The following is a 26264-nucleotide window of genomic DNA, read 5'->3' on the forward strand; positions in this document are numbered from 1 at the left end:
GTATGGCAACATAACCACTAACCTAGTGAAATATTTCAACGTCGTCCTTAAAGGAGCACGTAGCCTGTCAATAATGGCCCTTGTGCAACTGACATTTTATCGCGTTGCACATTATTTCAATAGCCGACGAGAGGCAACTCGTAAGAAAATTGCTGGAGGAAATGTATTTACTCCACACATGTTGTTATGCATGGAAAGAGGGAAGCTTAAGTCCAATAGACATTGAGTCACAGCATTCAACAGGTCCAGTGGTACCTTTAGCATAACAACAACACAACAAAGGCCACATAAAGGAAACAATGTTCAAACTTTGACCGTCAATGGATGCCAATGCTCATGTGGGAAGTGGCAAGATTTACACTTTCTTTGCTCCCACCTGTTAGCTACATATGCACTACCAAACACTATGCAACATACGCAACGAATTTTTAACCCGATTAGGCACAAGGACTATTGACTAGCATCCTCATTTCTAGAAATGTAAACAAATCCTACATTAGCTCATCACAAAGTCATCCTAGGAGCTCACATTTATATAATGATATCGATGAAAAGGAAAGTAGGAAGAAGAAACACATGCAACATATGTCATGAACAGGGACATAACCACACAAGATGTCCAAGAAGAACCGTAGCTGGGGATGGAGCTGGCCCATCGCATTAAGTGATCATGTGGTTCATAGATGAATTAAAATCAAGAACCTCAGTATAGTATAATAGGGAAGTTCACATCACTAACCTTATTTTATAGAATATGTTATTACCTTCTATTAGTTCATTCGGTTAGTCTATATTCAAGTTTTCCTCTATGTAGCATTGATCTAGGGCCGAGTGATCATTCAATCCTAACATTCTTTGATCAGCACTGGTCCACCCAAGCATGGACCGATAGTCATGTCAACCCACTATACTGTCAAGGGGGGACTCAGTTTTTGCAGAGCTTGTTTGATGCGGACGACCACATTATTGACTAGATTTGAATCTCAAGATTCTAAGGTTTATACTGGATAGGCCACATCTAGATGGATTGGCATTCGGGGACGACCTTTGTGGAGCGCTGGAGGCAGGAGACACATAAATTTCACCTACCGCATGGTGAGGTGATGATCACATTACAAAATGTCACCATTTTGCTTGGATTGCCTATTGATGATCACATTACAAAATGTCACCATTTTGCTTGGATTGCCTATTGATGGAAGGCCCGTCACTAGTCATACATGTGGACCAACATATAATCAGACCGACGACTAAGGACAAGTAGCACTACGTCATATGTGCCACCAATTGTTAGTAGTTGTCCCACCTAACAGCATGATACTTGGTTTTCGCATCTGGATGAGGTATCTATGGAACCAGTTTAGTCATTTACCGGCGGATGCGGATGATCAGATGGTCATATTCTTCGCATGGGCGCACTTTTTGCGCTTGATATGTGGGACACTTTTCTACAATATGTCGGGCAATTATGCCCATTTGATGCTGCTCCCACTACTAGAGGATCTTAGGGGATGTGAAGTCTATTTATTTGTAGACATATCATTTGGGGTATATGAATACTATTAATAACATGGAAAAGTGTGAAATAAACCAAGGTAGTATCCTCAACTATGCACGTTGAGTTTGTGGCTTTTTATTAAGCTAGTATTCATGTTGCTTTGCAGCAAAATTTTATTTTATCACTTTAACTCATGGGTTTCATTTCCAAGTTGCAAAAAATATCTCGTGATAATAATACAACATTTTTCTTTTCTAAGAACAGTTTAGGTCGCTCAACGAAGTATCCATTATTCAAACTGGTAGTTAGAGAAGAGGTGTTTAAAAATAAAAAGTAGATAATCATGGAGCATATATGAGGCAATGATAGTATATCCATTTATCAAGGAGATTGCACATAAAGATTTTAAGGACTATGGTGAGAACATAGGTACTATGTATTATTTTTTATGTACTTGTCAGAGTATATTGATTTTGAGTAGATTTGTTTCATTGTGGTTTGAAGGGGGGATGTAGGCAAACCATATAGGTTCTGAATAATATATCTGAATTTAATAAATTTTAAATTCATTTATTTTTGTCATTAAAGCTTTTGTGCTTTCTACATTTGTGCTCGTAATGGTTACCATATGTATGACAAAGACTTGAGGTATTGAATGTTTTAACTCAAAACATAGCAGATGCAGTAAAGATAAAAATAAAAGTCAAGGGAATCTATTTTAAGTCTCGAGATATGGTATGATATTCGTAATCTTAGCTAGAGGCATCATATTAGGGTTTTATATTGAAAATGTAAAAGGAGTAAGATTAAAATAAGCACAAAGGATGTTAGATATCACGATATACTTATCACATCAATAACCAATTTGATAGGTACACTAAAATTGTAACCATAGAATATAATCACCATATGAAGCGTTGTGAGTGAACATGTTGAATTAAATCATGAAAAATGCTATCACTCTAGGTCATGTGATGTTATAAAGTAATTGTCAGAGCAAGAGCCATTTTCAAATTTTAAGAAGTATATATATAATTAACATCACCCAAATGAGAGTTTTATGGTTTCTAGGATAATGAAGGACCAAGTGTAGAGTGCAGATAAAACAAAAGTGGGATACATGACATGTTTTCAAAAGGGACATGGACCGCAAAATTTTTCCCAAAAAAAAAGACTTGCATTGCAGAAGCATACTATAAAATTTGGAAAAATGATATAATTATATATTATATTTTTCTAAGTGTTTGCTACAAGAAAATAAATTTTATTCTTATTATTCTTTTCCTTTTCTTTTCCCTTCCAGTTTTCTTTCACATCAAATCCCACCTAAATACACTCTCATGAAAAAAATTTTGAAGATAAGAAGAATGGTAACATCCCAAGATAGGCAGTCTTCTTGGCAACAAAATATTACCATGTACCTTTTGACAAAAATAATATCCTCCATTCTGAAAATTCCAAAAACCTTTCCTGACGGTTTCAAGAATTGCATGGTACCACCTCTAAAATTTTCCAAAAAAATACAAACCTTTCCCTAGCATTTTTCAAGCTATTAATTTTTTTGAGAAAAAATCTATCTTTATAATATGTAGTATTTTTAAACCTCAAGAAAAATATTTAATATTTTTAAAACCTTACGAGAGATCTCTATAAATGCCTTTTGCCCAACTTCTTATGGCCTTTAAAAATGTTCTTGAAATATCTATGATGATTTTTTTCTTATTACTAATTAGTTTTTCTTTGTTATTGCAGGGCTTTTACAACCAGCTAGCTTAATTGCAAGCCTTATTGTGGAGCCAACAAATAACACACCTGTAGAAATTGGCAACTACTAGAAATTCTAATAAATGTACCATCATAAGCATCGACAGCAAGACATTATATCCTAACCGATTCAATGTTCTGCTGAAATTCCACATTCAATATTCTTTTGTTCAGCTCTTTTTAGGATCATATCCATGCTTAAGTCCACAAATTCAAAGTAATACCATATGATTAAACCCTCAACCCTAATCAAATCGTTCATATTTTCTATTGCAGTAATCAGCCATCATTGTACGTGACACAAACCATATTTAGATAACAAACCATTTCAAAAACAAGTTTGATGAATACTTAAAACTAGCCCAGTTTCAACCCAGCATACAAATAGCGAAATTTCAAAATGCTATCAATAGACAATGGAGGACTCCTAATACCTGCTGAGGCACCAGAGGCATTTTTAATTAAAAAATAAATATCAAAAGAAAAGTCTTAATCACAGAAGCTTTTACATGCAATAATAGGCGTCTTGGAAATTAGACACTGCAGCAAGAATGTCACAATTCCAGAAATGTCTGTAGTATTTAACCATTCAGCTCCAATCAAAACATCTTCACAGATTTTATTCACAGAACCAACAGATAAATACTCACTACCTATCAAGATATTGGAATACAAATAACAATCCTCACAATACTGAAGGATGAAAAGGCATTCCCTCATTCACTGGCTGCTGCACCCTCAGAGGCAGCACTTCCTTCATCTGCATAAAGAGGAGGGGTGATTTTCCTTTTCCTTATTTGGCAGTATGATAATGATGTGCAAATGCATTAATATTTGCAGTAATACTGGCATGTCTATTTACTAACTTCAGCAGGCCATGTTAATTATCAAGCGTACCTTCACCATCTGATGGAGCACAAGGAGATTTCCTGTATCGTGTTTGCTGTTGTGTGGGCTAAAACATAGAAAGCACCAGAACATACCACATATCATAAGCATAACAGAAAAAAGACCATATGTTAGGCAAGCTATAAAAGAGGATATCTCATAGCAATTCATAAGGTTGTGTTTCAGGGAACCAGAGCATAGATTTCAGGTCTTGAATTTAAATTTGTATGAATTTTTTTAACAAAACAGACTTTCCCTACCAAACAAGCAATTCATAAAGTTGTGTTTCAGAGAATTAGAGCATAGATTTCAAGCCTTCGATTTAGATTTGTATGAATTTTTTACAAAACTCAGAAAAAATTTGTATAACATTTTATCCAAATTCAACAAATCCAAATCCAAGGCCCTGACTCCAAACTCCCAAACATGAGAAAGTTTAAAACTACTCTACACCTTTTAGAATTGGATCATATCGCCATAACAAAAATTTCAATATATACTATTGACATAGAAAAGATAAGCTAGCAATTACCTTCATATCTTAGCCAAACTAGAAGAATATTTGTGCATCACACAAAAGGGCAGATCAAAATGCAGAAGTGACCATAGAATCTTTTCCCTTTTTGGTGAAAAATTTTTGAATGCAGCATGCAAGAAAAAGCTATTCTACTTCTCTAAAATTTGTTATTTTTTAATTTAGGATATTTTCCTAGGGATTATATCTTCAAGATTCTAGGGAAAAGATGGACTTGCATGTGGTTTTATTGACCTAAAGAAAGAGTATAATAGGGCACCAAGGGAAGTTCTATGGTAGGCTCTAAAAAGAAAAAGGCGTAATTAGTAGGTATGCTGATGTCATTAAGGATATGTATGATTTATAGACTAGCACTAGGACTACAGGTAGAGCGGCTAAGGAATTTTCATCACAATAAGTGTACATCAAGGATTTTCTTAAAGCCCTTATCTTTTTGTCCTAGTGATGAATGAACTTACTAGGATCATCCAAAATAAGGTTCCATGTGTATGTTATTTGTAGATGATAGTCTTGATTGATGAAACTAGGGAGGAGTAGAATCTAAATTAGAATTATGGAGAGAAGCTTTAAAATCTAGAGGTTTTAGGATAAGTCAAAATAAGACAAAATAAATTAAATGTAATTTCATTAATTGTAGGAGGAATATCAGAGAAAAAAGTAAACTTGATGGTCAAGAAATCAGTAGCACTAGTAAACTTTTTTGATACCTTGGATCTATTATGGAAGCTAAAGGAAAAATTGAAGATGTAATTCATAAAGTTAAAGCGGGTTGAGTAAAGTGGAGAAGTGCTTCAGGTGTGCTATATGAACGTAGAATAGCCTTAAAATTAAAAAGTTCTATAGGACGACTATAAGACTAGTTCTGTTATACGGATCAGAATGTTAGACAACTAAAAAACAATATATCCAAAAAATAAAAATTGTCAAGAGGAGAATGCTAAGGAGGATGAGTGGTATATTGTTAAAAGATAAATTAAGTAATGAATATATTTGCAATAAGTTATGCATAACTCCTGTAGATGATAAGTTAAAGGGAAGGCAATTTAGATGTTTGGGCATGTGTAACATAGGCCAAAGATTGCGCCAGTGAGGAGGAGTGAGCTAATTACCATGAGGAGCAGTAGAAAAGGTAGAGACAGACCTAAAAACACATGGAACAAAATAGTAAGGATTTAATAGCCCTAAATTTGTTGAAGGAAATTACTGATGATCATGCGAATTGGCAAACAATGATTCATGTACCCAACCCCACGTAAGGCTCGACTTCTTGTGGTGATTTTAACTCAACTCACTATTGCAGTCAACACTTGACAAGGTTGTCCACGCTAAAACTTGTTGGGTTCACGATTTTGACTTAAATCACCTTGCCATGCCACCTTGTCCACCTCCACCACCATCACCATTGTCACCAAGCAGTCCTATACTTCCACCACTTCAAACCAGAATATTATATATATATATATATATATATAACAGTCCAACTTCCTTCGATCAAGCCAAATCATCCCAACCCATAGTAGAAATGAACCCAAAATTTTAATATATATATGGAAAAAACAAAAACAGCTACCACAGTTGAATCCCTTTGAAGCAATCAAAGACCCTCCATCCTCTTTGTTGATTAACAAAGGTTCACCTCAACCCATGCCATTACTAACAAATTGTTTACCCCAATGTTGGTCCTTTTTGCAAGTCGATCTGTCGTCAAAATGTCACCACACGTTTAAGAAACCTTGATGCTCATCATTCATTTGCTGCAATCCTAGCCACCAAATAGCTAAGTCAATTGGGGCCTTGAACGAACGAACTTTTCATCATTGATCGGCAATAACTATCATCATCAACATTCCATCATGAGCACAATTTGAGGAAACATGTCAAACTAAGAATCAATCATTTCCTTCTCATTGTCACCTTCGATTCTCAACCCTAGAGCCCCCAATATTTTAAAGAAAAAAAAAAGTTTGTAAAATTTGAATTCTAAGATAAGCAAGCTTGATTCTATGCTTTACACCCAAATAGCAATCCTTGATTCTAATTATTGTGAACTAAAAGAAAAGATTTCATCTTCACTCATTGAAGTAGCAGTAGAAGTAGTTGAGGAAGCTACTACTGAAATTGTAGAACCATTGCATTGGGAACCCAAGCCTTAGCCACTAATGCTAGTTGAGGAAGCTACAATATTGAGATCAAAGAACAACCACATCAAGAGCCCAAACCCCAACTGATTGAATTCATTGTTCCAAGTAAATTTGACATCTACACCTCAACAATCCCTTTAATCATATAATCTTTTTTTAAAATCACTGCCTTACATTGGTCTCCTTCAAGCCTAGTCACAATATGGGCTTCATCCTTCAGATTTTTGAAATTTGAGGTTGAATTCTATCTAATTGGGGAAGAATGAGCAACATGCTAGCAACAGCTATTTTACTTTTCTAAATTTTATTGATTTTTTTTATTTAGGGTATTTCTACTGGGATCATATATTCAAGATTCTAGACTCTAAAGTATTATAATTTAGAAAGCAAAATTCTAGGGATTATTATTTACATAACTACTAGTTTAGCTTATTTAGGCTTCCCAAATTAGTTTCTTCATCCTCCAAGCATTGTAAGCCAATAAAAAAGCCCCTATGTATTAGTTTTTATCAGTGTTTTAAAAGGTGAGGCGTTTTACCCTCCGTGAGCCGAGGCGTAAGCCTTTTGGGACTGTATTTTTTAAAATAATTAATAAATAAAAAATTACATATATAATATTAAAATGAGAAAAATGTTAGAATAATGGAGAAAATCTTTTATGTATTTACTATTTCCAAACAAAATCTTTTTTTTTTTTTGCCCCTTGAATCAGCTTCAGACATTTCAGTAGGTGCAGCAAGATTTAATTTAAACAATTAAAATATGAAACAAAAACCTGAGAGACGAATATAGAACTCAGACACGTGAGAGTTCGAAAGAGAGAGAGCAGATGCTGGGAGAGAGAGAGAGAGAGCACAGGCTTCGAGAGAGAAAGAGAGCAGATGCTGAGAGAGAGAAAGAGAGCAGAGGCTGAGAGAGAGAGAGAGAGAGAGAGAGAGAGCAGAGGCTTCGTCGAGCTTCGTCCAGGCTTCGAAAGAGAGAACAGAGGGTTCGCCGAGCTTTGTCAGCTTCGTCGAGCTTTGTCCAGGCTTCGAAAGAGAGAGCAGAGGGTTCGCCGAGCTTTGTCGAGTCTTCGAAAGAGAGAGAAGAGGCTTCGTCGAGCTTCGTCCAAGCTTTGAAGAGAGAGCGAAGGCTTCATCAGGCTTCGACGACAGAGCAGAGGAGAAGAAGCTTCGTGGGAGACCAAAAGTTGTACGCATGGCTTATGAGGCGTAAAAAAGCGTGGTTTTTTAGCTGAGGCGAATGCTTTCTTGGATTTACACCTTTACACATATGCCTTGAGGCGTTTTTGTCCCAAAATGCACCGAGGCGCGCACCGCTTTTTGAAACACTGGTTTTTATTCATATTCAAATTGAGAATTAAAATGGTCAAATGTTGGTCCTGCTACAACTCGTGCAGCTTTTTTGTTCTGAAAGAATTGGAATTTGAATGAGCATTTGAGCCATCATCATCCATTTTGAAATTGAATCAACCAGCAATTGACAAAACTTGAGCAAGTAAGTTGTCAGCATACCCAACTTTAGTGGTTCAAAAATATCCATTGGCCAATTAATCCGCAACATATACTTTCTTTTTCTTTGTTATGTAGAATCTAATGGAAAGAATGCAATCGGAAGAAACACTACACAATACAGAAATAAAACAATTTAACAGGCTAACCATGTAATTAATTTACAAGTGTACATAAAACAAGTGATTCATCCTCCTAAATTTTTTTTAAAGAAAACTGAAATGGAATTGGCCTGGTCATCTCCAAAACCCTATTCTCAGACTGTTTAAGTGCCTACGAAATATAGCATTATTTTCTTTGAAACAACCAAAGCAATGGATGATCCCAACAAGACATATACAGCACCACATTATTGGGATATGTATACCAATAAGATATGTATACCACAACCTAAGAGCACTGAAATGTCATCCATAAAACAATCCCAATAACTCCTGTGGCTGTGGAATCACATAAACCACATTAAATTCAGAAAAGTCCATTGGGCAATTAGTCTGCATTCTGCAACATGTGCTTTTTCTTTTCATTGGTATATAGAATCTAATGGAAAGAATCCAAAGAAATACAATACCAGAATTAAACAATTTGACAGCTAGCCATGTAAATAAATTTACAAGTATACATAAAATAAGTCGACCACCTGATTTTTTTTTAATAAGAAAATGAAAAGTATTTGACCTGGACATGTCCATAACCCTGTTCTCAAACCCTTTAGTATTATTTTCTTTGAAACACTCAAAGCAATGGGGAATGGAACTTATCCCAATAAGATATGTATACCACAACCTAAAAGCATTGAAATGTCATCCATAAAACAATCCCAAAAACTCTTGTGACATCACATTAACCACATTAAAAACCCAAAGTTTGAAGCACTAAACAGTCTCCTCAGGAAAATTGTTTAGCCATAACTCCCACATGCAAGACCAACAAATATCTCGATTAAGCAGTCTCTTGTCAAATCTAGCTGTATGCAAGCCGCATCCAACCCTTACAAACAGGTGGTGAAAAACGAGTCTCATTTTGACCTCATGTACATATAGTGTGAATAAGTAACTTCCCATTTCTTGAAGCGTTTCTAAGGACAAATATAGCTTTCCGATCCAAACAAATAAATAAAGTTTTCACGCACTTGATGCTTTTCCTTGAGCACAATTGATGACTATAGATTCCTTTTCTTCTTACTCATTCAAGAAATTGTCATGCTCTTGACATGGTTGCCACTTACCAGTTGTAGCATCACATCTCTCATGTTTAGCCAAGTAGCTTTTGCCTTCAGCACACAAGCTTCTAATTTGCTCATATCAACAATTACCTATTCTATACCGGCTTGCAATTGAATGAAGATTGTAGACGGTAATCATAAACCTCTATTTTTAAAAATGTAGATGGGTTTGTGGGGTGGATGGAGGGATCACAATGATTGTGTGAGATGTGGCACAGTAGCAGTGGTTGGGCAATTTCTCTATGCAGCAATCAGTGATGCTACATTCCTAGTCATTGATAAACAATAAAGGTTGATTTGTCTGGAAACACTATCAATGAAAGTGAGACCAAAAATGGAGGATCAAAGTTCGCTTTGTTAAAAACTTGATGTAGGAAATGAGAAAGATGAGGGAGAAGGGAAGAGAGATGGGAAGGCATAGTTTGAAGAGAAAGAAATAGGGAGGAGATAGCAGCAGAGACATATGCCACCCCAGGACAACACAAAACTCAATTCTGTTCACAGACAATTTAAAATAATTAAATCTGCTCAAATGTAGTAGTCCTTATTATAGAAAAAGAAAACTTGCTAGATAAATTAGAACCTTTTGAAATTCTCCTAACCAATGTAGCAATCAAATAAGACTAAAAATCAGCATCTAGATTGATGAATTCTCCTAAACATAACAAATATAGCATGATGTAACATTCTTAAATAAACTGTGGCTCTAAAATAGAGACTACCATAATACTCCACTTAGGAGTTAGGACTCAACTAGAAAGACAAATAACAATTTACTATGACAATAAAACTCCTGCAAATTAAATCAAGGAAACAATGTAAAATCATAAATTGTAGAAATCCTCTTGATTTTGCTCTTCCTCTTTATTGGTCCTCTAATTGCCTGCATCACTGTTGCAAAATATCTGAAAACTGAATAAATTTGCCAGTGCTTTCAGCTGTTTGAAACAGTCCAAGCCACAATATTGTTTGTCTAGAAAATAAGCCAATGCTGGGTGTTGGCCTCACAAGGCTTAGAATCTTGTTTTGATGATAACAAGTCAAAGGAACTTAACATATTTGGTTAAGTGAAGATTCAGGACTCAAGTGTTTTAGATCAAGATCAAGTGATTTAAGTGTTTTAGATCAAGATCAAGTAATTCAAGTGTTTTAAATCAAGATCAAGTGCTTGACAAATCTTTTGAAAGCTCGAACTCAAAGTTAGAAGACATGGTGAAGCTAAAGACTATTGAAAATTGAAGTCAAGATAAACATGAAGAATGAAAGCAATGCATGAAGACTTAGTGATTAGAAAACCCATAGTCATTAAGAAGTCCTATGTAAGTACTTCGCAAATTTCAATATAAATGTTTGAAGCTCTTAGGAATCATTGTTGACTTAGAGACCTGTTTTTGAAAACCCCAGAAAATATTTTCAAGTCTCATTTAAGTTTTCCAAGATTAAAGTGTTGAAAATCAAAGTTTTTGGAAAGTTGTAAGATCAGGCGACTAACCTGATTCGATCAGTTGACTGACATATTTATGCTAAATAAAATGAACACACAGAACGAGATCAGGCGATTGATGAAACACTATTAGGCGACTGACATTTGTACGTTGTTAAAATCTAAACAGACAGAATAAAGACAGGCAACTGACCTCATAGGCTCAAGCGACTGACCTCATTCTGTGTTTGAATAAAACGCTAAATTAAAAGGCACAGGTGACTGACCCTGATATCTCAGTCGACTAACCTTCGTATTTTTAAATTTAAAACGGCGAGGGAAAGTTTCTAAATTTGATTATTTAGCCCCTAAACTTGGAGAAAACTTGTGAAGCACTACAAGTAACTTGGAGAATACAAAAATTTACTTTTTCTATGTATAAATACATGGTAAACCTAAGGATTAAACATACCAACAAGCAACAATCAATAAAATTTTCATACATTCTAAGCTATCTTGCTGAAAATTTTTTCCGAGTTCTTGCTGATTAAAAGCTCACGGTTCTTGCTCTTTCACTGAGATTTTCAAATCTAAGATAAAACCTTGGTGATATCTTCTTGAGCTTCATTCATTATATTGTTATTTTGCTGAAATATTTTGATCTTTAACTTGTATAAATCTGCTCTAACTGAGAGTGTCTATTGTACGGCACAAAGTTTGCTTCTTTGTATTGTTCTTTTTGACGATTTAGGGTTGTTGGATCGTTGCCTAACAAGAAAGGGTAGTCTGGTTAGAGAGGGATCTCCACCTGAGAAGGAGAGAAGTTGTAAATTTGCCTAAGTAAGAAAGTTGGAATCCTCACAGTAGTTGCTTGAGGCAAGGACGTAGGCTGCAGGCCGAACCTTGTGAAAAATTTGGTTCTTAGCTCTTCCCCTTACTTTAATTTTCTGCAAGACTATTACATGAGTGTATGATCTTTACATCTTGCTGAATTTTGGAGATTGTTGGAATCTTGTTTTTGATCAATATTTAAAATCAGCATACTACAAATTATTGGTTGGTTTGATATTTTCAATAAAAGACTGATTTTTGAAAATAAACAACTGAAAGATAATTTGAACTAAAAGTTTTACAAAATCAAATCTCTGAAAATTGTATTTCATTGATTGAAGTAAAAGAATAAATTTTGAGTTTGAGTTTAAACGCTGAAGTTTGTTTCTAAACTATCTTAATATGATTCTTGAAGTTTACCATCTGGATTTCAATATTAAAAATTGAATTTGAGTTGAATATAAATTGATTATCAATAGGATAGTAATTGTAAAGGCTGATTAATTACTAAAAGTAAATATTGCCGAAATTAAAATTCAACTAAAGAATTTGAAATACAAAGAAAATTTCAAAATCCCAATTTACACCCCTCCCCCCTCTTGGGAGAATACCTAGATTCTCACTGGGTACAACTGCTTCCTTTTTCAAGTATCATGTTACTTAAGCACATTAAATGTCAAGGCTTGACAAGCGTGTAAGTATTGCAAGTAACAATAAAAAATTAAGCTGGTCAAGAATGGCGCAGATAACAGGTCATTCAAGCACATTCATAGAAAATAGATGAACTGAAATCAAGCACACTTTAAAGCTTAACATTTTCAAGCAGAGCCACATCCTAGACTCAGCTCAACTCTGCTCATTTACAACTTGTTCTTTTTTTTTCTTTTTTTTATCAAATTCAACTCCACCTGTGTTATATTTGCAACGATTATCCAGATAAATGACTAGCCTGAAAAAGAATTAATGGATAACTGACAGAGGTCCAAATCCACATAAAGCTCAATATGGCATGTTGGACTAGTATGGAGTTTGAACTTTGAACATTGTTATATTTTGAACTCTGCTCATTTACAGTCTGTTCTTTTTTCTTTTTTTTTCATTAATTTCAACTCCATCCATTTTACATTGGCAATGATTATCCAGGCAAAGGACTGGCTTCACAAACAGCAAACTGATCATTGAGACTGGCCCGGATCCACATAAATTTTAATATACGGTATATACAATGTTGAACTAGTATTGGTCCGAAAGTGGTTAAATTTTAAGCTGGATTTTGAGAAAGCATATGAGCGGGTTCGTTGGTCTTTTCTGGATAGGGCTTTCGATAGAAAGGGGTTTGGATCTAAGTGGCATTATTAGATTAGGGTTGTCTTTCTTCTGCCTCTTTCTCTATGATTATTAACGGTCAACCTAAGACTTGGTTTTCTACATCGAGGGTGCGAGCAAGGGGATCCCTCGTCTCCCTTTCTCATTATTTTGGACAATGATGTGTTGAGTTGGATGATTGAGAGGGCTATCAAAAATAGAGATTTTTTTTTTTTACAAAGGTATTGCTGAAGGTAGGGATGGAGTGGTTGCTGATGAAACCATTTTGTTCTTGTCAGATAATATGAAGTCTTTTTGTAACATTCTCACCATTTTACAGGTTTTTGAGTTAGTTTCTGGTCTTAAGATTAATTTAGCTAACTGCAGTCTAGCTGTTATTAATCTGTGTCAAGAGGTGACTTCTAGGTTTGATGCTCTTGTGGGTTGTCGGATTCGGCAGCGTCATTGACTTATTTAGGACTTAGGAGTTGCTCTAGATGAAGATCCTGGTCTTAGAGTTTTGGGATCTGGTGACTACTAAGGTCTCCAAACATCTTGATGAGTGGAATGATGTTTTCTTCTCCTTGGGAGGTCACATTAGTGTAATCCAGGCATGTCTCCCTTCAATTCCCCTGTATTTTCATCCTTCCAATGGGGGTTGCAAATGAGATAAAGAGGATCATGCAAGATTTCCTTTGGTTAGAGGTTGGTCAGAGGAGGGTTCACCTTGCAAGTTGGGAGGTTGTTTGTAGCCATAGGTCAAGGGAGGGGAGAGCTTGAGCCGTGGTAAGTTGGTGTCTAAGAACATTACTATAGTGGGCAACTAGTCATGGTACTTACCTTTGGAAACAAAATCTCTTTGGCATTGGGTTATTAAAGGTAAAATTGGTCAGCAGGAGAATGGATGGGATGCTAATATAGTTACTCATGAAAGACTCTAGAAATTAATTTCGCAAGTATCTTCTTAATGCGGAGGTGGCTGTAGGGCTCAGCTCTGGACGTACCTCTAGCTTTGAGAATTACTACCTTCCCTTCTATCTTTCGCCTTCCTTAGTTTTCCTGTGCACTTATTTCTTCTTTTCCCATTAGTCATGAATCATGACACTGGGTTTTCTCAGAACTTTAAAAGCTTGGTGTCTGGCGCACCCGCAATTAACGTGAGTGAATGCATGGCCGATTCTCATGTTTCCATAGGAATTTTAATGATAAGGAGAGAGAGAGTTTTCCTCTCTCCTAAGTTTGCTGAATTCTTTTTGTAAACATTCTCATTCTGGGGATATTTGAGTTCGGTGTTCGTATAATTCTTGTGTTTTCTTCATAACTCTTCTTACTCTCACTAAACAGGTCTTCCCATTCTTTTACTAAAATTCCTTCAAAGATAAGGCTTTTTTTACAGATTGCCATTCTTAATAGAGTCAAAACCAACAATCATTTGCAGCTTCACACACCATCTATGGCTCTCTACCCTGGTGTGCACATTATGTGTTATGCCAGTAGTGAGGATCATGCTCATTTATTTCTTCATTGGTTGGGTCTCGGTGCTTATGAAGCAAATTCTTTGTTTTTGGAGGCAATCTTGGATTTTTCCTCAGCCTTTGGAGAATTGTTTTATTGATTGTTTTTGTTGTCTTTGGAACCAAATGAAGGGAAGGGGTTTACAGGTGTACAGTTTTTGCAGCTATATGAATAACGAAGAGGAATGTTCAGATTCTTTGAGGTCATGCTTCATCTTCAGATCTGATTTGATAAAGGATTGCCTTCTTAAAAAAAAAAATTTGCTTCTTTGTAGGTTTTGTTTTCTACAGGGTGTTAAAGTAGCATAGCCTTCTCTAATATCCAGCATGATAGTCGGCCAACAAACAAAGACAACAAACCAAGCCTTGAGTTACACTAAGTAGGGTCAGCTACATCCTACATGAATCCTTTTCCACCAAATTACACAATCTTGGCAATTCCTGCTGACAAATTTAGGACGGTTAAATCCTTACTATCTCATTCAAAGTTATTAAGTTATTTTAATTCTTTATCTCTTCTACTGCCACTAATAGAAACTAGCTCACTCCTCATCACTTTTGCATTACTTGGCCTACATTGCATGTACCCAAATCAATTTTTTTATAAAAAATAAAAATAAGAATAAAAGCCATATATTATATAAGAAATTACAACCACAAAAAAGAGGGCAGGCAGTACTTCCAAAATTTTGAAAAATCATAATAAATAAATAAATTAAATAAAAACCTGTCCATCGTAGTTTGCCAAGCACTTTAAATTAGCTCTCTCTGGCCCTTCTTCACCTTACTTTTACCACCAAGAAGATGAACTTCATTACCTCAAGGATTAGACAGTCCTAAACCCATCTCTCATCCATTAACTGTTGAGCTTCTTAATCCTTCCCAAAAAACTCCTCCCCAGGGGTAGTCAGAATTCCATCCTTAAAAATAGGAATCCCCTCCAAACCATCCATCGAAGATGGAAGCATATATGATAAATCCCTAAGTAAATCAGAAGTGTCGGAATCATATCTGTATTGTTCCCAACTTTCATCCAAAAGCAACAACCCGTCACAGTCAAACTCACCACTATCATTATCCAAGAGAACCCGCCCCCCCATTTCATCTTCTCCTTCCCTTTGCTTTCCCTCTCACTAGTTGCAGCCCTATTAGCATTTGGATCTTCCACAATACATAACTTTCCTTTTGACTCTCTCCTTAAAAACTCTAGCAATGTTCTACCAAAAGACCCTCCCTTCTCCTCAATTCGCACTCTCATTTCCAGAGCCACCTAAACCACCTTCCGAGCATACACCTTTTGTCCCCTAAGCTTATCCAATTTACTCCCCATATCAAAAGAATTCCCCCGAAGCCATCAATTTTCCTTTGAATGTTTTTTTTTTATAATAAAAAATGTGTATTAAGGTAGAGAATGTACAATCAAGGCGAGGATACTAAATCCTCAAAAAATAAAAATAAAAACTGAAAAATCAAAAAATTAAAAAATCAAAACGAAAATAGAAAATAACAACTGCTAAAATTAGCCAAGAAATCCCCTCTTTAAACCCTCCCCATCATAAATCACTGAACACTTCAAATTAGCTAATTTCGTCTAACCCTTTTTTCACCTTGGATTTGCCACCATCAAGCCATGACTTCATTACCTCCTTGATCAGACAACATGAGGCCCAAGTCATCCAACAACCTTTGAGTTTCAAGTTTCAACGCCATTCTCAGGAATTTCATCATGAACGGGAGTAGGCAAAATTCCATCCTTTACCTTTTTAACATCTTTGGGGACCTCCTCTTCAAAAAAAAGGTAATACCTTCTAAACCTTCTAATCAAGGAGGTGGCACGTAATTTAAACCTCCAAAGCAATCAATGGAAGAATCTGAGGAATATCTACATTGTTCCTGAATATGGTCCAATAATAGACCTTTTTCGCATTCAAAATTACTACTCCCTATGTTGTCCTCATCCGAAACATCTCCCCATCTCTTATTCTCCCTGCTCAAATTTGCCCTCTTATTGATTGGCTTTTCCTGTATACTTAATATCCCTTTGGAATCCTTCTTTATGATTTTATGCGTTTTCTCACAAGAAAACTCTCGCTTATCTTCAATACATCTCCTTCAAAATCATTTGCATTTCCTTACGATGAGCATATACCTTACCGCTCTTCGAGTTATTCAAATAGACTCCCTTTCCAACTTGATTCCCACCAAACCAAAAATGAAATCCCGATTCTCAAAATACCTATCAGGTCTTCCTCCTTCCATCTCCTACATTTTACCTTTGTTGAAGCATCCCTCATCATGGCCATCAAAGATGTTACTAGAAGAAGAACAAAATACCGGATCATCTTGTACACCATTTGAAGATCGACGTTGTTCGATTTGTTCCTTCTTTGAAGAACAATGACCCCCTGTATCCTCCCTAGTCATAGACAAAGAGACTCCCTGAACGCAGGCTCCCTTATATTCAGGGAATTGTAGAAACTCTTGGACCTTCCAGGTTAAGTCACCTTTCTACTCAAATGATGAAGCTTCCCCACTACCCAAGCCCAGTTTTAAATCAAGGGGCAACTTTTGGGCCTCCTTAACTAATAGGCCCAACAAAGCGTTCAATAGGCTCTTATTATTTTCAAACAACCGGCTTAAATAAGTGTTAATTGATAACAAGCCAAGCCCAGCCCACTCTATCTTCGTTAACCCGTCTTCCACGCAAGAAACCCTAGCTGCCTTTGTTTTCAACTGCTCAGAGTCTTCAATATCGTCAGTTGTTCTTGAAAAGTGAATAAAATGAACTCCTCTTGCAGCCTTCCCCCACAACGAGCACAGACCATCTCTCGTATATTCTTTGAATCCGATTGACTGCCACTGTCGCCTATGCTTCCAATAGCAACCTAGCTCCAATAATGATTTCCGTCGAACTTTTTGTTGCTTGCTCCATTCAAGCTTGCTCAACAAGAACTCTTCAAAGCAACAAAGGCATCCCCAAACCAAGACAACCCTTTCTCTTACAACCCTTCAAGAACAAAGATGGGATACTTCTTTTCCTTCCATCCTTCCTAATTCCAAGAATTTCCTTGCCCCAGTCACATGAATCCCCATCCAATAATCAACACAACCCACCCTAAATCTTTGAAATCCCTTGCCTAAACCACCAACAAGATTCGAGAACCCCTGAGAAACCATAATGTTGCTCCTAAGGAGAGTCGAACCCACCAACTGCATTTTCTATTCTTCTCCAAAACAAACAGAACTACAACCTTCTCTACCTTATCCAGTCTCAAATCGAAGATTTCCCTTCGATCTGGATAGGAAGAACCCCCACCATCACACCTAACCGATAACGAGAAACAAAGGCGAAAGAGAAGAGAGGGATGAAAAGGCGAATGCCCAAGAAAGAAGACCATCGCAAGAGCTTGTGCCCTCCATCGCGAGAGCTTACCCAATAAGAATTTCTCTTTTCCTTTACAATTTGTTAATACCAGCTTCTAGGTCCTTGGTTAATATCCCCCCACCATCAATAGCCAACACCCTGGACACACTTGTTTTCTTTCCTCTCTGCAAATTTGCTCCAACTCTATTCTGGCTTTCACAGACTTTTGTCCTTCAAACTTAGCTAGACTAGAATCGCTTCCTAGGGAAGAGGAGGTATGCGAATGCACTTTCTCCATCTGTGAACCAAAAGAGAAGAGGTTGACTTGCTTCAGATCAGAATCCATAGGCTAGAGATTTAAAAATCCATTTCCTAATATTAGGGCCTGATTGCTATCAAGACCAAGCTGCTACGCCTAAGACAAATGGACCTATTGTGGATAAGCTTTTTGGGCCTAAGTTGAAGGCCCATTGCTATTTTACTGGATCTGATAAAATAATACCCAAAAGCTGACCTAGATTCAGTGAAATATTAATAATACCAAACCAATCCATTCCAAGTCCATGCCATTCCCCTTGGATTGGCAGGCCACAACCCTACTCTTTGCACAACCCAGCCCATTCCACTCTTTCTTCTCCACACGGTCATCCTACAAAGAAACCCTAGCTGCATTTGGGATGCACAACCAAATTAACAGTTGCGACGCACAACTAGGCGTCACGACCAGCATCCACCCCCACACTGATCACAGACCTTACTACTTCCCATCATCACCACCTTGCTCCATGAGCAATTAGTATTTCTATAGTCCCTCATTAGTAACAATAGTCATAGCACCATATTCCTTGGCCATCACATAAAACTCCTGCACCAATTCCCCCTGTCCCTTTCCTTCAAATCCCCTTGGTACAAAAACCAAATAATGCTTGCCATTCCAACATCATCCTAACTCTAGGAACCTCCCCACTGTCATTGTTCAAATCCCCAATAAATACATGACGCCACCAATTCAAATGCTCCAACAACCCTTGCTCAATCTTCCAAACACCAACGACCACAGCTCCAGGAACCAGTTCACTGATGACAGAGATAGAACCATGGACTATGTTTAGGGTTCCACTCCAGCACAAAAATAAACTTGCCATTTCTCAGTCCATCCAGCCTCAGATCGAAGGGAAAATCAAATAGAATGTCTGTGATTCTCTTCTTTCATGACCTACAGCCACCATAGTGATGCACTCAACCAGGAAGGAGAAGGAAAGGGTGGCTGCAAAGGAAGAAAGGACATGTTTTGTGAAGGAGGTCGATGGCGGAGGTGGAGAGGGAACCCTATCTCCTACAAGAGAGGTTTCCTTTCCTTCAATAGCTTTTCTATGTCTTTCCCCTTCCCTTTAGGAGTCTTATTTTCTATTATAATCTCATTGAACTCCTTTTTGCACCGCATGTGCCCAAACCATCTCAACTGCACCTCGCTTATCTTAACTTCTCCAGGTGCTATCCCTAACTTACGAAGAATATGTTCATTCTTTAATTTATCTTATAACATTATAACTTATACCACTCAACCCCATGCTCATTTCAGAACTTTTACTCTTTAGATGTCTTATTTCTTAGTTACCCAACATTATGATCCATAAAGCATAGATTGTCTTATAGCTGTCCTATAAAATTTCCTTTTAAATTTAAGGATATTTCTACGATCAGACAAAATGCCCAAAGCCCTTCTACATTTGACCCAACTTGCTTTAACTCTATGTATTACATATTCATTTCTCTTTCAGCTTGCATAATAGATCCAAGGTAGTGTGATTGCTAGCACTATTGGCTTAATATATTTTTTTCCCCCACTTTCTTTTTTTTATAGCAAAATAAAAAAAAAAATTAGAATAGATTAAGAATATGCAAAAAGGAGAATAAGACACCTCCTTGTAGAAAATCTAGGACAAACCAGAAAGAAAATACAAAAAAAAAAAAAAAAAAACAGCACAAATTATGTGAAAGGTGTTGACCCTGGAGTTGAACCTTGAACTTCATATGAGTACACTCCAGCTGAGTGCCACCATGCCAACTGTTCGCTTACTTTGTTTGTTTTTTTTTTTTTTTTTTGAGGATTTCTTATCCTCTTTGCATCTTCTTTTTTCTTATAAATTTATTCTTTTCCTATCTACAAAACAAACAATTGTTATGTTTTCAATAGACTTAGTTCATAGCCCAATCTCACAAATTAAATGCAAGGCTTTTGAGTACACGATTTCATTTAGATTTGCTCCACTTTATTTTTGTCAATTGTCTTAGAAAGTAACTTCTACCATAGAATTAAGACTAGGAAAGTGATAAAATTACTGTCACCCACATCTTTGCCACACAAACCAGTAAATAGAAAGTCATCACACAAGTCATTTTCTAAAAGTACACCATAACAGCTTCAACTTTTAACACACAAGACCTCTCGCAAGTCACAACCTCATGCCACTCAAACCAGCTTCAGCACATTGTTTATCACTTTATCAAGAGGAAGGGTTGAAAAAACAATATGCACATGGTACTGAAAGCACTGAAGTTCTGACTGGCAAATTTAAACAAAAATCTAATCACTACCTGCAACTTGGGCCGAAGGGCTTCAAGTGGTCCTTTAGGCTTCTCTACGCCTTGCTGTAATCATACAAAACCATTGAATAGTATTAGGTACCTTAGAGGAGTTTCCCTGCAGTTGCAAGCTTCAAGCTATAACTAAATGTTAGAGCCAGATGCAACAGAATACCTTTCCCAATGCCCAATCAGCAGAATCAAAGTAAGCACGTTCATGGTCCTGAAGTGAAAAGTAACGCTTTCAATAAAAGCAGGACAAAACAGGCACTTTTTTTTCAAACCTCCGGGAGAAAAGCCACAAGCAATTTCAAAATAAAATATCACCTTAGATATAAGAGGCGGCTTCTTGCGCATAATTCCTCCATATTTTTTCCTAACAGCCTCCTCCTATAAAAGCATGAGCTCAAATTAAATACCAGTTAGAAGTTCCTGAAACAATGTAAACCCTAGGAAGAATAGGTCTTCCCAACACATAGATTAACATTCTAAGAACCAATACATGTCAATAAATTGACGATATGAAAACAACCTCTTCTTGGGAAGATGGCAAGGATTTTTCAGAGTTTTGGGCACCATCCCCTTCATGCCCTTTGACATCCTCCATGCCTGACATATTTTCCCTGTATCACCCTGGCGTATAGCAGCTGTAGTAGCATATGGATTGTTTTCATTAACACATTTTCAGCTCTACACACATACATGTCCAAAACAATAGAAGAAATTTACAGAAGCATATTTGAACTAGACATTTCAGTAGAGGAATGATTACAACCTAGCATAGACATGAGCATAATTTAGTTAAAACCGAATTAACCAAGTAAATTCGATCAGTTCGGTTTGGTTAAAAATTTATTCAGTTCGGTTCAGTTTTCATTTTCGTTGAATTTCGGTTTTCAGTTTTTGGTTCTGTTTTTGGGTTCGGTTAACTAAATAGTATAAATTAATAATAAATAATTATATATATTATATATTATAATATTTTATATATTATATTTATTAAAATAATTATATATATTATATATTAAAATAATTCGGTTAATTAATCGAATTAACCGAACCGACCGAATGCTCACCCCTAGCCTAACATAAAGGTATTTTAGGGAAAAAAAAAAAATTTCTTCCCATAAGAGGCAGGTAAATCCTATCAAAGATAGAGACATCGTATCCCTCCTAACTTTTAAGGACAACAACAGGGGTCAAACACCATTTTTTTTAGAACACAGGACATCGGAAAAATTGCTAAGAGAAGAAAGCATTACACAAGTGAGAAGAAGAGAATTCCTCCAAATGCAAATAATGCAGTATGCGAGTAAGCATGCAAGCACAGACACAACATGACTCACATATGCCCACGAGACAAATTCTTAAAAAATTTGGACACGAAACAACCTGGACATGATAATATATAAATATTATTTTTTTTATGTCTAATTATATTAAATATAAAAAACCAACTATCAGCTAACTTCTTCAGGATTCTTTCATTCTACAATCACATAATCAGTGCTAGAAGTTCAGCTGGTTTATTTATTTACTCCTTTAAAAAGTTTTTGGCAAAGCATACAATGGTCTTGGACTAAGCAAAACATTCACAAAATCCAATAATCAAAAATCAAAGTCGTAAATAAGAAAAAATATAATCATTGCTTTGAAAATCAGCCATTACTGCTGCATAATGGTGTTAGGTAACCACATCAGTGCCTTCTGAAACATGAGGCAATATCTCAAAAGTGCTGTGAATCACACCTGCGTAATCCATTAGACTCCTCAATTACAAGGAGCTATGTCCCAAACTGGTTGTGAATTACTTAAAATAACCTTTCTACACCAGTATATTTACAATCAAATAGCCAAGAACTAAAGTCAAAGTTAAGATTAAATTAATTAAGGTAAACAAACAATGTCATATAGGAGAGTAAGGTAAACAAACAATGTCATATAGGAGAGTAAAAATCATATTTAGGAATTTTTTTTCTTCTACTACTTAGAAATTACATTTGTAACATATATCTACATCCTTCCAATCCTTTGAAAAAAAATATATTAAAATTTAACTTGAGAAGGCTGTTAGTCTCTAGTCCTTACTCTATGCAACTTATTTCTTTGAATAGAAGTTACATATATTTACATGATTATGCTATCAATTATGAAATACAAATATGCTGTATCATCTACGTTTCATTATTTTATGATTTCAGTTTAGATTGGATTACTACTCCATAATTTAGTGAATAACAACAAAGACAAGGCTTTTGTCCCTTTAGAGACAATAGAACCAATATAACATTCAACATTTAGAATGTGTTGAGTAGCTTTATGCAAAAGTCATTTAAGAGTAGCGTGTGGGATTTTGGAGTCAAAACATGTGAATTGATAAGTTCTTTTAAAAAGTTTTCTCATGAAGTAAATGTATTCAAGAACACAATATCCGTTACACATTCAATATCATCAAAGACAACACAACCCATTACACAAAGACCACTAGTGTTATGCAGACCGCCATGATTATTTAGAACTATGAATTAGGCATGATGCAAAGTAGTATTTAAATACTGAAAGACAAGCACTCCTATAAACCAAGTTATTGGAAAGCCTTACCCATATGATAAAAATAACTCATGGTTTTGAGGAGGTTCTTATGAAGGAAGAGATAAGTTGGAGGCAAAACGTAAGAAGTAGATAGACAAAGGGCGGGGGGGTCAAAATACTAGTTTTTTCCATCCAGCAAAAGGTGAGAGCACACAGAAATAAGATTATGGATTGGAGGTGGCAGTGGGCAAATTATCTATGATCTAGTGGGAATTGTAGAGGAGATTACTCATGTGTATTCTATAACTAGTTGTTTTTTAGGATAATGACTATGATTAAAGGTTTAGACTTCACATTAGAGCTCTATTTCTAAGGAACAAAGAGAGCAGCTAGATTGAACGTTTTTAGATAAAGAGGTTATAAATGCAGTTTTTGAAACAAAAGGTGGTATAGCCCCTTGATGATTTAACAATAACTTCTCCTAAAATTGTTGGGATATTATTGAGGACAATCTTATGAAGTTTTTTCACTAGTTTCATGCTAACAGAGCTACAGGAAAGAAAGAGTATCAATTCTACTTTTGTGCCAAAGAAAGATTTTTCTATAAGGGACTTTATGTCAATTAGTTCAAAGATTACAATTTCCAAGATTCAGAGCAAGATCCTGTCCAAGAGGTTGTCTGTTGCATGGGTTCCTACTATTTCCTCATCTCAATGAATGGTTATTGGAGGTAGAAACAGTCTTGATGTCTTCAGTTGCCAACGAAGTTGTTGAGTATTTTAAAAGAAGTGGGAAAAAGGGATTGTCTTTGAGCTAGACTCTGAGAAGGCATATGATAGAGTGAGTTGGGGACTTGGATAGAGTTTAGGATAAAAATGGGTTTGAATTTAGATGAAATGGATTATAGATTGTCTCCTCCTCCTCATTTAGTAATTATTAATGGTTAGCCTTGAGCTTTGGTTTACTGCTTATTATTTGGAACCACTAATAAGAGTTGTTTGGTTGTTTCTAAAAATAAATTCTGATTATAAGTACTTAAAAAAAAAAAATAAGTTGTGTTTAACTACTCATATTTATAAATAACCAGTAAGTTAAAAAATAAATATCGGATGATATGCTAGTCGTTTCATTTTTAGATGTTGTCAAGTGTAAAGACAGGTTAGCCTTAGGGAGATATGGGTTGTATGCTATGTGGTTTAGTATTTGGATGGAAAGGAACACTTGCATTTTTTAAGGGGAAGAAGACTACTTGGCTCTTGGTTTGGGATATGATTCAATATTTGGCTTCTTTATAGGTTGTTGCTGCAGGTTGTTTCAAGGGAATGTGTTTTGCGAATGTTCAACGTGATTGGTTGGCTCTATTATATTGACTGTTATCTTCTTTTTTCAGTTTCTCTGATTTGCTTGGGAGGATTCCTTATTCTCCTTTATTATACTTCCTTATATTTTTTTTCTATAAAAAAAATTTGTTCTTTTCTCTTTCATGCATTATGCAACTCAATACAGTTTACAAATAATAGAGTTTGAATTACAATTGAGCACAAACAAAAAAAGCCTACATTACAATTGAATAGAAAAAATTGAGTCCACACATGTCTATGTTCTGGATAAATTTGATTGGCAATCTACTCTCTCACATAAATGGCCAATTGTACTCGTGCAGCATCAAAGATGCCATGATCTTGAACACCTCAACTTGTAGCAGTGACACTTTCCAATAACACATTTTTGTCACCAAGCACTGTGCACCTCAAAGAAATATGCAAATTATTCAATTGATTATAACGATTTTTGGAAGAAAAAAAAAATCCAATCTTCAATAACAATGTTATTTTCAAATTTATAATTAAATTTAAAATTTTTCTGATTTTAAAATTTTATTTTAAAAAATTATTTCAAGCATTATTTTTCATAATACTCGAAGTTAAAAGTCTATTCTTAACTATGCAAATTTGTCATTTGATAACAACCATTTAAATTATATACATTCTTCAATATCAATATTATTTTAAATTCTAAAAATTAACCTTGAAATGTTTCTGATTTTATAATTTATTTTTAAATTATGAAGTAAAAAATTCATAATACTTGATGTCAAAGTCTCTTCTCAATTATGCAAACCTGTCATTTGATTACAACCACTCTTTGAAAAAAATAATTCTTTGATAATAGTATTATTTTAAATTTTATAATTAATCTTAAAATCTTACTGATTTTAAATTTTATTTTAAAATTATGAAATAAAAATTATTTTTTCATAAAGTAATGCAACCCATGCGTTATCCTTTTTCCTTCTTTGAGATTGCTTGATTTTGTTGCAATTTTTCTAATAAATTGTAAGCACTCCAGAGCTTTCAAAATAAAATTAGAATCCATGTTTGTTAATTCATCAAAAAAAAAAAATCACCAAATCAAAAGAATTTCAGATTCATGAGCAAAATGAAAACAAGATTCATTGAATATAAAATCCAGATATAAGGGTGGGGTGAATAACACAAAGTCCCCTGCGATTCGTGGAATAAAAGCCTCACGAATGAAGAAAACTCGCCAGAGAAAAAGACCCGGAGGTCGGGTGCTTTGAACTGAACAGATCTGTACTGCTGTTCAGATCTGTGGGAGAAATAGGAGAATAAAAAAATAAAAGAGCTTACCTCACGCGCAGACCCAGCCTTCGCGATCGCAGCTCACCGGTTCGAAGCTTACCGGAGAAAAAGGCCCAGCAAGCTACTGCAAGTTGCCGCAGCGCATGAGAGAGCCAGAGAGGGGGGGAGGGAGCGAGGTGAAATGGGGTCGTTGTTCTTTAAGTGTTCTAATTAATTTTAACGGACGCTTTTAGCGTCGTTTATTTTTTGTTTTTGCTTTTTTAACGGACGCATATAACTATCAAGTATTATAGAAATAAATAAAGATTAAAAAGTGAAAATTAAAAATTAAAATTTAAAATTTAAAAATTGAAAATTTGTAATATGATTAGTTAATATTTTTTAAAATTAAAACAAAGTACTACTTTGTTCATTTTTCTCCTCAAAATAACAATCCAAACAATGATTAAAATAAAAACATATTGTAGGTATTTCTTGAATATTATATTTTTAAATTGATTTTTGTTTTTTTTTAAATAATTGTATAGCAATTGAAAAGGATAAA

General features: G+C 35.4%; 1 protein-coding gene across 1 annotated transcript; it reads right to left on the minus strand.

Moving 5' to 3' along the window:
* Window positions 1–3683: 3683 nt before the first annotated feature.
* On the minus strand, window positions 3684–25954 carry LOC131160608 (uncharacterized). Its single transcript, XM_058116441.1, has 7 exons — window positions 25769–25954; window positions 21118–21232; window positions 20913–20975; window positions 20761–20808; window positions 20598–20651; window positions 4160–4217; window positions 3684–4022 (listed from the first exon to the last, which is right to left on the minus strand). Exons 2-7 carry the CDS (start codon window positions 21199–21201, stop codon window positions 3979–3981), a joined length of 351 nt encoding a protein of 116 aa, XP_057972424.1. The 5' UTR covers window positions 21202–21232; window positions 25769–25954; the 3' UTR covers window positions 3684–3978.
* Between the last annotated feature and the right edge of the window lie 310 nt (window positions 25955–26264).

Source organism: Malania oleifera, chromosome 7 (assembly GCF_029873635.1).
Source record: "Malania oleifera isolate guangnan ecotype guangnan chromosome 7, ASM2987363v1, whole genome shotgun sequence".
Lineage (NCBI taxonomy): Eukaryota > Viridiplantae > Streptophyta > Magnoliopsida > Santalales > Ximeniaceae > Malania > Malania oleifera.

Excerpts from the sequence above, each read along its gene's own strand:
- LOC131160608 (XM_058116441.1), bottom strand. The coding sequence starts at position 21,201 with ATGTCAGGCATGGAGGATGTCAAAGGGCATGAAGGGGATGGTGCCCAA. Across the intron at positions 20,976-21,117 it reads TGCCATCTTCCCAAGAAGAG|GAGGAGGCTGTTAGGAAAAA; the intron begins GTTGTTTTCATA and ends ATGCTTTTATAG. Across the intron at positions 4,218-20,597 it reads CCCTTCGGCCCAAGTTGCAG|CCCACACAACAGCAAACACG; the intron begins GTAGTGATTAGA and ends TCTATGTTTTAG.